At 26.5% G+C, this 13879-nt stretch overlaps 3 protein-coding genes across 3 annotated transcripts; 1 reads left to right on the top strand and 2 right to left on the bottom strand.

Moving 5' to 3' along the window:
• Window positions 1–653: 653 nt before the first annotated feature.
• EIN_472770 (hypothetical protein) lies at window positions 654–1463 on the top strand (the record flags this gene model as incomplete). The annotated part of the gene is made up of 3 exons (XM_004256622.1): window positions 654–1224; window positions 1255–1360; window positions 1436–1463. The coding sequence occupies 3 exons, from the start codon at window positions 654–656 to the stop codon at window positions 1461–1463; spliced, it is 705 nt and encodes a 234-aa protein (XP_004256670.1).
• Window positions 1464–2360: 897 nt separating this feature from the next.
• Window positions 2361–3713, bottom strand: EIN_472760 (hypothetical protein; the record flags this gene model as incomplete). Its single annotated transcript, XM_004256621.1, has 1 exon — window positions 2361–3713. The coding sequence occupies one exon, from the start codon at window positions 3711–3713 to the stop codon at window positions 2361–2363; it is 1353 nt and encodes a 450-aa protein (XP_004256669.1).
• A 9770-nt stretch (window positions 3714–13483) lies between these two features.
• EIN_472750 (hypothetical protein) lies at window positions 13484–13873 on the bottom strand (the record flags this gene model as incomplete). Its single annotated transcript, XM_004256620.1, has 1 exon — window positions 13484–13873. One exon carries the CDS (start codon window positions 13871–13873, stop codon window positions 13484–13486), a length of 390 nt encoding a protein of 129 aa, XP_004256668.1.
• Window positions 13874–13879: the final 6 nt, after the last annotated feature.

Genomic DNA, 13879 nt, shown 5'->3' with positions numbered 1-13879 from the left:
TCTTATAAAAATTTTAATATTGTTTCCAGTTATTATTTGATCTTTTTATTGTGTAAATTAGATAAATTTTTGTTAAAATATAAGAAAATTATATATAAACCAATATTGTCAATTTTTTTATGCAATCATTTTGATAAAAATAAATTTCTTCAACAACTTAAGATAATGGCTACATGAATACAAAAAATTTTTTATTTCAAAATGTTGTTTTATTTTTATTTATTACAGCACATTAGGTTAAATAGTATTATTTTAACACCACTACGATAATCATAAAAAACAATTAGAGAAATATATAATTATCATTTGTTTATTTTTTAATGACACCAAATTATATTTATTGTTATTATGTTTACTATAACACCTTAATTTGAAAAATTATAAAAACATGTATTTTTATGTGTAAGCAAGTAATATCAAATTGTATTCATTAATAATTGCATTATACTCGATATATTACAACATATTAAATATTTACCCATTGACTCGGTTTTCACACATGTGAATATATGAATTAAAAAATTTATGTTTTTTAATAATTGAATGTAACATAAAATTAAACTTTGAATTTAATTAATAATAAGTAAACTTGACTATTCTTATTATTTTTTAACAATTAAAAAAATAATAAAATAAACTAAAAATATATATAAATGACTGAAACGAAAATAATGCTTTTGGGGTGTAATAACGTCGGGAAAACTTCGATAGTGACTCGTTTTGTTTGTAACAAGTTTACAAAAGTTTACGAACCCACACTAGACGAACCAGAGATAATATCTGTCACCGTCGATGGTGATATTTATTTATTGGAATTACTCGATGTTGCTAATTGCGAAGAGCTGAGTGCATATAGAGAACATAACATTCACATAAGCGATGGGTTTATTGTTGTTTACTCCATAACAAATTCATCCTCTTTTTATCAAGTTACGCATTTTATCGAAACAATCTACAGAATTTTCGATAAAGAATCGAGTGAACGCATTCCAATGGTATTATGTGGTAATAAATGTGATATGGAATGTAATAGAATTGTCACTACAAAAGAAGGAAGAAAACTTGCTGAAGAATTAAATATTTTATTTTATGAAGTATCTGCTAAAAATAATATTAACATTAAAGAAGTTGTGAATGACCTTTTGAGAGAAGTAAATAAACACAAAAATGATGTTAATACAACCAAGTTACATTGTGATACCAATAAATATAAAAATAAGTCATGTTTTGTGTGTTAAATTAAAAAAAATAAAGTAAATAATATAATATTTTATATACTTTTTAAACGTAAAAGTTCTATAACATTTAAAACTAACATGAGTGGTCGTTTCAAATGTGAGCAATTTAACAAATCAACAATGTATTTAATTATCATTTAAATTGAATTTCAGTCATTTTTGTTATATATTTGACTTTTTAACTATTTCAAAATAAGTTATCAAGCGAACTGTATTTTGTATTAAATAAAAATATTTTTAAGTTTTTAATAAGTAATAATTGTTTATTAAATTTGTTATTCTCATAATTATAAAATTACAATATATAAATCACAGAGTTGTTACAGTAAATTAAAAGTGTTTGGAACAAAAAGAAATTATTATTATAGTAGGTATAAATTTTGGTCGATATTTTAAAATTCATAAATGTAATTAATAAAATTTCTTTTTGAATCAAAGGTATATCGTAATTCACTCATTTTATTTGTAATGACGGATGTGGGACGAAAGTTTCGACAATTACCAAGCTTTCAACTTACTGCTATTTGAATACTTCAAAAAATTAACAAATGGATAAAATAATATGTATCATTTTAAATAAAAAATCTATAACCATTTTATAAAAAGGCGTTAGTTTATGAATAAAACAATGTGTTTAATTTGGTTTTTCATTGAATTTTTAATTTAATATTTATCGATTACACAATTAATGTGTTTAAACATGAACATGTATACAATTAATTCGTGTGTCAAATGGTCTTGCATTTATACTTTTGTTATTATTAGTATCTACCAATGTGTAGTGTCTTTAAGATAAAATGTATCTTATACAATAAGATACAATCATTTCAGAACAATTTGAATCACAAAACAGAGTAACTATTTTTTATAATAAAATAATAGTTATTAACTACAAAACAAAAATAATAAATCGTGATTGGATTTATATCACTAAATCACAGTTTTTAGTGTTTTTATTTTAATCACTAACATATTTAATAATTTTAAAAATGTTAGTGAAAACATATTTAAATAAACCAGGATTCATTAAAAAGTTATGTAATCCATACTTGTATTTTGGGTTTTTATATAAATTATCACTGAGATAATGTTCTATTATTAATTAATAAAATAAAAAAAACACTACATATTAATGGTGTTTTCTTTCCCACAAAACTGGATTTCAATTTTCCTTCCTAATGAATCACATATTCTTTTTGCAACAACTCTTGCTTGGTATATTTTGATATCTTTTTCGGTGTAAAATTTGACTTTTTTGAGGGACTCCCACCCCTTGAATTCAAATAAAGAATCCAACCCCGTATTTTTAAAAGAAATTATTTCCAAATCGAAATTACCTTTAATAGCACAATAATTACAATTGGGTGCATTTTGAAAATTCAAACTTGCTTTATTTTTAGATGTATTTATCAACACCAAATGAACTTTGTTGTGTGTATTTATAACAATTCGTTTTATATTGCACTCGATGTGAATCGCGGTCAAATTGTCACAGCCGTTACACCCGACAAAGTCAATTGGATTGTCAGATTTCGACATGACATTAAGAAATTTTAAATTGCCAAAATATTGATTTTTCACTGGACAAACAAGTGACACGGCGACTGATAATTCAAAAATGAGTTTGATGTTAATGACACTCGTGTATTTTGAGAAATCGAATACTTTTGCAATATTATTTTCTATTTTAAGTGAAATTTCGGTTGGAGGTTTTGTGGGTGAAGCTCTGATATATTTTAATTTATACATTATCTCGGGGTTTAAAGTGCTTTGGTCAAGTTTTTTGATAGTAATTGGACTTATATTGAATGCTCTTTTCACAATGTCTTCAAACACTGTATTATATTTTACAACTTCTTCTGTATTTACTTCAGATTGAATTATTTTAAATCTTGCATTAGAACAGTCTGTGATGTCCACGTGGTCATTATTATAATATAGCATTCCAATAAACACGTCTGGGTTTGTTGCTGCAAATTGTGAAATGTTCAACACCAAATTTTTGTCTGTGCAATTTTTCACTATGAATTTTCGAAGTTTAAAAAACTTCACGTTTGGAACAGTTAAATCGTCGTCAGTATTTATAACAACTTTTCTTACGTTTCTGCAATTTTGAGAAATAAAAACAAAACTTTCAATGTTGACAAATATGGTTATAATTTTATCTAAAATGAATTGAGAATATGCTTCTGGAAGTGTTAGAGTGTCTGAGCAGTCGAGCCAGGTGATTTGGTTTAACTGACTTTTTGTTAAAGATCGCTGTATTGTTTCCAAGTTGCCTGTTAAAGTGTTGAGATGTGGAAAAAAATTAAAAAGAAAATCGTAACTATAATATATAGAACGAGGATTCACCTTTAAACATCGAATGGCGTCTTGTGCCTTTTTATTAATTCGACGAAAATAACGAAGTGTCGTTTCTTGTTGAATGTAAAGCAAGATGTTAGTAAGATAAACCATTTCTAAATGAGTATTCATGGTATAAATTTGATAGTTTTTATTTTTTTAATATTTTAAAAAGTCAAGATTCATATTTACAAAAAATACTTGTTTTGCCACGTTTTAAATAACATTTTTTTATTTAATAAATTTTTGAATTATGAATAACAAACACAAATAAACAAAAAAAATAATTAATAAAAAGAATGCACTTACTTCAAAGTGGTAATTTTATGTTAACCAGCCAACAGTATTTTTTGGGGGGGGGCAAAATGCACTAGACGCAAAAAATTGCGTTTTTTTTTCTATAAATATAAAAATAAGAAAAAAATTCTAAAAATAAATTACATATAAATATTCTATTGTAAAAAAAGGCATCTTATAGAAGTTTTCACATAGTCGACACAACAGCAAGAGATCAGCCCCCAGGTTTTTACGATCATTATAATGCGATTTTAACTTTAGGTTTGAAATATAATCGACCAAAATTCCCCAGACACTAGTAATGAGTAGAAATTCTTTATTATAACAGTGACAACATCGGAGTAGCAAAACAAACTTATTACAATTATATTTTTCTTTGATTTGTGCGGCAGAATGGGTTTGCAAAAGAATTGTTAGTGATTTTATTTAAAAAAACACAAAAAATATAAAATTGATTTTACACGTTTTATCTAAACAAAAACAATAACCAAAATTTCAATTATATTTTTTTAAACGCGTTTTTTGCGTCTCGTTTATTTTAATCGGTTAACCAATTAAAAATTTCAAGTTCTTTTGACGCCAGATTAATTGTATGACAAAAACATCTATTTTTATTACAAATAAAAAATCTGTTTTCATAGTTAACTTCTTTCATAATGAGAGCATAACATCCATTGTAACAACCATACACATTTGAACCTGCATCACTCGTACAAATACTTATTTTATTGCGGTCCACACCAAACTCTAGAAAATACTTAAATATTCTGTCTTTAATAGATATTCCAGTCGAAAGTGTGGCTTCCCAAAACTTTAAAAGAATATCTTTGACTTCAGCGTTTAGCATTACCAATATCACCCACATTACACATTTACTAACTTTGTGTATTTAGCATTCATCACATTATATTGCTACAAAAACACAATTTTGATCATAACTTTGATTTGTTCTTTTTAATTGTATATTCTTCATCACTTCTACGTCTCATTGTTGTTTAGACAAACAAAAACATTTATAAAAATGTAAACCATAGACTTTTATTTCTTCGATGACACCACTTATAATATCATTGATAACTTCTGTTTTTGGAATAAAGTCATTTTATATTATTTTTTTCGAAATAAACAACTCACACTCCCTAACATGTCGTAACAAATTTGTGTCTCTCTCATCTTCTTGAACTTCTTTTTCTTGCACTTTTTTTAATAAAAATAAAATTTTTACTGTAGTTATAAACGTTTAAAATCAAGTCTATAGTTTTTTGGTGTATTCAATGGAGTGGATATGTTGATTCATTCCACTTCTGGTTAATATTTTCCCACATATTTTGCAATAAAAACGGTTTATGTATATCCTCTCAAACAATACAAGTTGTGTGTATTCATCTTTCGACATTGTTTTTAATTTTTTAATAAATATTTATAAATAAACTCGGTGTTTTCGACGTTATTAAATTATATTTATTTTTCATATTCCCACAAAGCAAAAAATAGTTAAACTAAAATATAAAAAACAAAATAATTATTTTTGTTTTTTTTGTTTTGCCACGTCACGAAAATGCCACGCAGTGCACAAATCGTTACGGTTTAAATTACCCTGTTAGACTAAATAAGGAATATCTCCGTCTTAACTTTTTTGATCCGAAATCAATTATTTAAAAACTTGAATATTTTATGTTTAATTAATTATGGAATATTTATCAGTTTGTTTTTTTGGATTTGACTATACATTTGTTTATAATTGTACAAGACATGATTATAACAAGTCGCGTCTCGTGTTAAACAGAAAGAAGTGACATCGAAGAACAAGTTTCGAAAACGAGTTTGTGGAGTTGGCTTACAATCATTATCCTAAAATGTTGTTTCTAAAAATATGATATTTTTTATGTTTAAAACCAAATAATTAACGACTTGTAGGGTTTTAGAAAACTATATGGGTTTAGTACTGACTTGTATAAATTTTAATAAAGTCATTCTTAAAATCGTCCAACTTTGATGTCTCCGTGCAACTTTTTTATAGTATAATAATTATAATAAAACAATGATATTTTTTTATAACAACAAAACAAAAAAAACAATCAATTTTTTTATAAATTATTACTATAATTTAATCCTATAACTAAACTATAATTAAAGTTGCACAATTTTTTCAATTAGTTTTTTGGGTTGCACTTCAACAGTTTCTTGTTTACCCATATTTTGCAGAAAAAGAGTCTTTGAATCACACAAATTGGCTTGTCTTGTTATTTTTGTTTTTAAACTAAATATTCAACATCTGCGTTATCCACTATCGATATACAACGCCGTTTTATTCGTTTTGTATGACAATTAAAATCTTTTGTTTTTAATGCTTTTTATTTAAACAAGCAATTATACTTATAATTTACTAATCAGTACTAAACCCATATAGTTTTCTAAAACCCCTCAAGTCTTCAATTGATTGGTCAAAATTTTAAAAAATATATTTAGAAACAACATTTTTGGATAACGATTGTAAGCCAACTCCACAAACTCGTTTTCGAAACTTGTTTTCCAATGTCACTTCTTTCTGTTTAACACAAGACCCGACTTTATGATGATGTATTCCTTTTCCAGCTATTAAATTAGCAATACCCCCTTATTAATTTATAATAAAATTATTGTTTATTGTTTATTAAGGGGTATTGTTAATTCAATGGCTGGAAAATGAATATTGAACAATTATAAACAAATGTATTTTTTATAGTTTTTAATTTAATACAGTATGTGAGAATAGTATGTGAGAATGAGAAAACCCTGTGGATTCAACAAAAGTTACAATTGTGTAACTTTTATGTAATAAAATTATTATTTTTTTATTTCAAAAAATTCAAAAAGATCAAATAAAAAAATCACTTATTTACAGTTCATTTTCTCTTTCAATTTGTTTAAAAACCTACAAAGCAGCTTTCAGAGTGTGAACAGCCAGCCAGCACTTACCAACTAATTGACTCAGACCTCACGCTAAAAAATTCCAGGAATACTGGACAAATCAGCCATAGCAGCTAGACGATTCAAAGCAGGCAACGTTTAATTTAAGAGTTTTTGCGAGCAAGTTCTACAAGTTAATATCTCAATAACGAAAGAAAGTTTAACAAACGAATATTTTCTATTGGAAGGACTTATGATAGTTCAGACATATGTTGATTCAAACAGTGACCATTCTGACCTGTGATAGGAAACAGTAATGTGAACTCGGTGATACAACTGATTAAAAAGATAAAAATCAATCGATTAAATTCTCAACCCCATTTTTAGTTCTTTTTGAGATTTTTTTGGTCGTCTTTTTCTTCACAACTTTACATACAACATCCCGTTCTTTTCTTTTTAACGGCTTGCAAACAGACTGACAAAAATAACCCTCAAAACACATTGGAAGCTTTCGAACTGCAGATATTTTCAAGCTTTTGGTTTTGACGCATTCAATTGAGTATAACTGTGGTATACTTAACAGTTTCGGTATTTCTGCTGTTACTCTGCGTGACACTCCAATATCCACATACGCAACCCTCATACCACCATCAACAATTCTGAAATCAATACCAACTTGCCTAAAAGCCTGCGTGCACACATCCGGAGTGGTTGTTTGGAAATAAGACTTCAGAATTGAGTTGAGGTATTTGGCAAACTTTTTTTCTAAGTCCTCTCCATCACCGAATTCAACAATTTTAGTTTCATTTGGTATTTCGTTGCGATCTTCTGATTGGTTGTCATCCACCATCCTTTCGTTGACAGTCGTACCAGCCTTCTTTTTAAATGGTGATATCGCTTCTTGTGGATTTGCCAGCACTTCCTGAAACATTTCCTTAAACTGTTGAGGTATTATTGGTTCTTCAATGGGATCTTGGCTTCCAATCACATCATCCGACTCTTCTTTTTCTTCAACGTCTTCACTTTCTGTCGTTGTTGTTTCTTCCTCGCCAACTCTATCTTTAATTTTTATGACATCTCTGAACTTAGCATACAACGAATTCAGTCTTCTTTTTTGGGCTGCAAACACCCCAACATCTAATGGTTGTGTTAAATGTGAGGTGTGAGGCACCAAACATACGATTTCACAGTTCACGTTGATGATTTTCTCGTTGACTTGGACATTCGACTTGAGCAACAACCTCACATCTTCGATTGAGTGGCACGTGCACTGATCAAATATCAGAACGGCCTTATCAATATAACCAGTCTTAATTCTCATGTCGACAATATAAGGTACTACAACGTCGTTGATGTATTGTATAAATAAGTCACTGTTGATAAAACCATTTTTGCTATAACTGACGATGTTTCCCGTTTCCATCCAACCCAATTTCAAGAATTCAACTGCAACTCTTTTGTATTTTGTTACAATCATACAAGGAAGAGGTTGTGAGGGGGTAATAGTGCAAACGACAGTGGATCGAGCAATGTCACGTTCGACTCCATATTTCATTTTACTGTCTGTGGAAAAACCAGCAGTGAATACTCCCTTCACCATTTGCCTGTCTGGCCATGGCTGATACCCTGACTCATCCAAATTCAAAATAAATGGTGATGGGATGCCATTTAAAAAAAGTGGCAGTGCAATGTAATACTTCAACACGGCATCTTCGTCGTAGGTCAATCGAGATTGGTCTTCAGCAAACACAGTAACAATCGAAAAGTTCCAATTTTTATGTATTTTATCATAAATAATGTGGTTTGACACATCAACGTTGAAGGTTTTTATTATAAACAACCTCAAATAAGTTATGCTGATAGCTTTGCATTTTCCTGGAAACTTTTCATTATCAAGAATCAAATTCTTGACAATTTCCCATTGTGTTTCAGTTAAAAGTGACGGTCTTCCGTTATCTTTTTTTCCAAACAATGCCGTCTCCATACCTCTTCGTTTGTTGATATTAAACTGACTTGAAGTTAAAGCAAAGACTCTACATAGTTTACTCTCGGTCACCTTTTCCGTATTAATTCCATTGAAAATTTCTCTTTCAATATTCATCAAATACACCTGAACATTCAGGGGCAATTCACAAAAGTTGCAATGTTTGCTGAATGTTCTTTGGGCTATTTCTTTCACTGGACCAGGACAATACTTTAAATTCTTTTCAAGTGTTGTATGGTCTAAGCCACTAAAAGCAACATTCCTGGAGCTCATAATTATATTATTTAGATTGTTTTTTTTAAAGAAAAACATTTTTATTTAAAAAAAGAAAAACAAATATGTAATTTTTGTTGAATCCACAGGGTTTTCTCATTCTCACATACTTTTCTCACATACTGTATTTTGTTTTAGTTATACAACACTTCTTATTGTCCAATTTTTATATAAATTATTCGTGATGACGTCGTAATTAATTTACTTTGAAGCTTGAGGGGTTTAAGACAATTTGATGGGGTTTTACCATACCTGTAATTAAAAATCTATGTTGATTTATAACCTGATTCAACCTTTTGTATTTGTATTTGTTATTGTGATTGTAATTGTAATTGTTCAAAAAAAGTTACACCTTTGTTGTCAATAAAAAACAAAAAATAAAGTTGCAAATAATTCAGAATGACTTTATTCTATAAAAATATATAAAAACAATTATTAAAAAATAAAACCATTTTAAGAGAAACAGATAATTATTTGATAAAATATTTCTGAAAAATTAGAGGAAGAAATCTTAATCTATATTTATATTATGTTTTATATAATATAATAATGTATTATATTATATTACACTTTGAAAATGAAGTTTTATTTTAATTAATTATTCAGTTTCTTGAATATACAACCCATTTGTATGTTTTGATTTTGATTGGTTAATTTACCAAGTAATAATCAAAACCCACTAATACAAAAACATATAAATAAAATGTGGGGTTTTGTATTTATGTACTCTTACTTTGACTATACTGATTTTGCAAAACTGAATTGTTAAATTAGTTTAAATTGTTTTTTTTTAAACGCTTGATAATATGACAACGCCCCAAAATGCAATAACCGTTAAAACAACATAACTGATAGGAATCAAATTGGTGGTATTATGATGCTCATTAAATTTATACTTTCAAAACAATAATTATCAATCGATGTGATACTTGCTGATATTTCTACACTAATTAAATTAACACATTTATTGAAAAATTTATTACCAATAATTGTGACATTAAATAAGATAACAATATGGTGAAGACTGGCACAATTGAAAAACACACGTTGTTTATTTTTCTTGATAAAGGCAAATTAATGCAACTTAATTTTACACATTTATTAAAACAACAATTTTCAAAAGAAGTGACATTTAATGGTACATCTATATTACTTATATCATTACATCGATTGTAACAATCATCATCAAAATCGGTATAGCAGTGTCATATTTTATTCTATCATCATGGCGTCAGTCATGTTTTTAAAAATTATTGAACGATCACTGTTTTTGTCGACTGTGTCATAATCGATATTTACACAACTTTTTTTTTGAAAAACATTTTTTAAAACAAATTTATTTTAGTTTACTTTATTATAAAATTCATCAATACTATTCATTGTTCTGATTAAAAATCCGTTGCCAAAAATAACGGTGTTTTTTTTCACAAGTGAAAAGTTTCGATAAAGAGCACCAGAAAAATGTCGTACAGCAGAAAATAGTTTAACACATTTTAAGGTATTTTTCTGTATAAAGTCATGTTTTTATTTTTTTCAAAACCTAATTTTTTCCTGATTGTTTAGTCAAATTTTATATGTGAAAAAATATTCCCGATTTTTTAGTTTGTTTGATACTGAAAACTCAAGTGTATGACTGTTTTCTGTTAGTCTTTATTTGGAAAATATTTAATTGTTAACATTGTTTGTGGAATTGGGTTATAATGAAACTTCTTTGTGTTGCCATTATACCTTTTACGTACAAATTTAAAATTGATAGAGCTGATAATGGTTTTAAAGTACTATGTAACAACCATATTTTGATAAAAGTCGAGTATGGACATTTTGAGATAAAGTTTTTTTCTTAATTTATAAAATTAAAAAACAGATTGTAGATGTGGTTTTAAGGTTTTGATAAATAATTAATAATTTTTATTTTATTATAAAAATAAATTATAAAAGTAACATTTAAACTATTTTTAAAAATAACTAAAGAATTCTTTATTATTATTTAAAAGTATTTTAATAAGTCGAATATTTGTACAACATCTATATCAGACTAAGGTTTTTATAATCACAATCCTAATCACATACGTCACCATTTAATTACTAAAATGTTCATTTTTATTTTAATTTGTTAGTTATAATACAACATTTCTGCAATATTTATATGGTAGTGCTGTTTCAGTTATTCGTTATTATAATATTTTTATTACCTTATAAAAAATAGTAATCGGTTTTTTAAAAAAACATGAATGTGTTAATAAAAACAAAAATTGAATATTAAAAATAGTCAATAGACCATGATAACACTAAAAGAAAATTTGCATTTAAACATGATAACAACATTTATTAATTTTATTGTTTTTCATTCTTTTTATTTAAATAATAGTTTAACAATTATTTCAAGAAATATCTATAAAAATAATATTACCAGAGATACAACCATTATTTTTACAATAAACTTTTCGAACTTTATTTTTATAATACAATATGGTCACTTCATAACATGTTATTTTTTTACAAATGCAAAACTTTTATGGTTATTTTTTAATTTAAATAAACTATTATATAGTTTAATAATATTTAACTAAAGTCCCCAAATTTTATTTTGTTTTTAATATATTAAAATAATTATAATTAACTAATTATTATAAATAATAGTCTTGCATAAGGCAAAGATTGTTATAAAACAAAATGTTCATACTGTAATAAAAAACATGAAAAACCCAAATGTAAATGTATTTCTTGTTTGCAAGAAATCAATCCTTTCAATAAAATTATTTGGAAATGGTTTTTTATTACACATTTTAATCGATTATTATTTTATATATTTCGATTTTTTGTAGAGTACATTTTCAACAGAATGTATTTATTTATAAAAATCATATATATATATACATTTACAAAAAACTTAAAAATATATGATATTGTATGTAATACTGTTGGTTTATATTTCACATGTTAACAGTTTGGAGTGTAAGAACAAAATAGAAAATGATAACATGATGAAAACATTTGCTGGTTGTTCCATTTCAATCAACAGTATTTATTATGGTAATGTCACAAATTCATTACCTCTGACATACATAATTGATAGAACTTCTTGTAAGCTAATTAATGGAAATTTATTTGTTCTAGGCAACACCACTTTACACTTGATAAACAACACAGCTTTGGGTATAACCTTAAATGTCAAACTTTATGGTAACTCAACAACTATATTTGATGATAATTCAACAATTGTTGCAAGTGTGAATTTGTACATATATGATGATGCGACAGTTATAATGAAAGGAGATTCATATTTATATACAAAGAATATTTTTACAAATCAAGGAATGGCAAATTCAAAATTGACGATGGAAGAAAACGCAACACTATTTTCAATTCAAACTATTATTTTTTTCAGACTATTCCGATATTATTTTAAGTGGACATTGAAACACAATTGCATAACAAAAACTTGAAGTGTTATTAAATGCAACTTTAGTTATGAACGAATATGCAAATATAGATATATGCGAAAACATTGAATTGTCTGATTACACAAAAACAATAATGAATGAAAATTCACATATAAATTGTGGTGGTGTTTTTGATATGAATGAAACATCTATTTTTATTTTAAAGGATAATTCTTCTGTGGTTGTAGAAAATAACACGTATATTAAAAACTATTCATATTTCGGCGTTACTGATGATGCTATTTTTGAATCGAAAATGGGTATTTTATTTGAAAACAATTCGACATGTGTATTGAATGGAAATGCTCAAATTATTTGAGAAAGTGATCTCCAAATGAGTGGTAATTCTGTTTTGCATATCAATGGGAATGCACACCTCGACGTCCAAAATGAAATTTTAATCACTGAAAATGCAATTGTTTATATAAATGAAACTGCCACTATAAACACTAATCATTTAAATGTCACAGCAAAAGGAAGACTTATATTAAAAAACGACAACATAAATGAAACAACAACATTTGCTAGTATCAAAAGTCAAAATATAAAGTGTACCTATTCGACAATAAATGTCCAAAGTCACTTTTATTTTAATATATCAAACGGTGTAAATTTAGTTCTTTGTACAATAAATACTTATACTAAAACAATAAGAGATATTCCTTTGTTCATTGCAAAAAAAATTAATAGTATGATAGACTTCAATACCGTTCCCTCAAATATCGATTTGATATACACTGAAATTCCATATACCATTTCAACACCAACAAAAGTTACTATGTTATTAAATTCCAGGTTAATTAGATATGGCAATTCAAAGAAAATATTCTGTCATATGTCCGAGTCGGATTAATTTCGCCTTTTTATTTTTTGCCTCATTTTCTTCAATAAAAATTCAACAAAATGTAAAAACATTTGAAATATAAAAATATAGAAAAATAAAATTTACAAAAAAATAAAAAACTATATATATTAATATCTTTTCACAATTAATACAATAAATACACAAAACTTATTTATTTTTTGTATTTTTTCATTGCACGTTTTAATTTTTCCGCTTTCTCATAATCACTTACTCTTTTTTTCTTTGGTTTTTTTTCGTTGTTAATTTTTTCTTTTTCTTTTTTGGATATTTCTTTTTGTTTTTTATTAACCATCAATCTTTTACTGTTTATAATTAGTTGAGCATTTTCATTTTCTTCCATTTCCATATCAACATTTTGGTTTTCTTTATCGACTTCAATTTTTTCCTCAAATAAAACACAATTGGTTTCATCTGAATAAACACTTTCATTATTATCTGTTTCATTTAAATACCCCAAAATTTGCATGTTTGTTATCAAATCATTTTCTTGTTCAACTTCAATTTTTGCACATTCAGAGTCCAAATCAAAGTATATTTGCATTTCTTT

This window comes from Entamoeba invadens (genome assembly GCF_000330505.1).
Source record: "Entamoeba invadens IP1 unplaced genomic scaffold scaff_1105074725219, whole genome shotgun sequence".
NCBI classification, from domain to species: Eukaryota; Evosea; order Mastigamoebida; family Endamoebidae; genus Entamoeba; species Entamoeba invadens.
The sequence above is the reverse complement of the archived record's forward strand: the minus strand, read 5'-3'. Positions and strand labels throughout refer to the sequence as shown.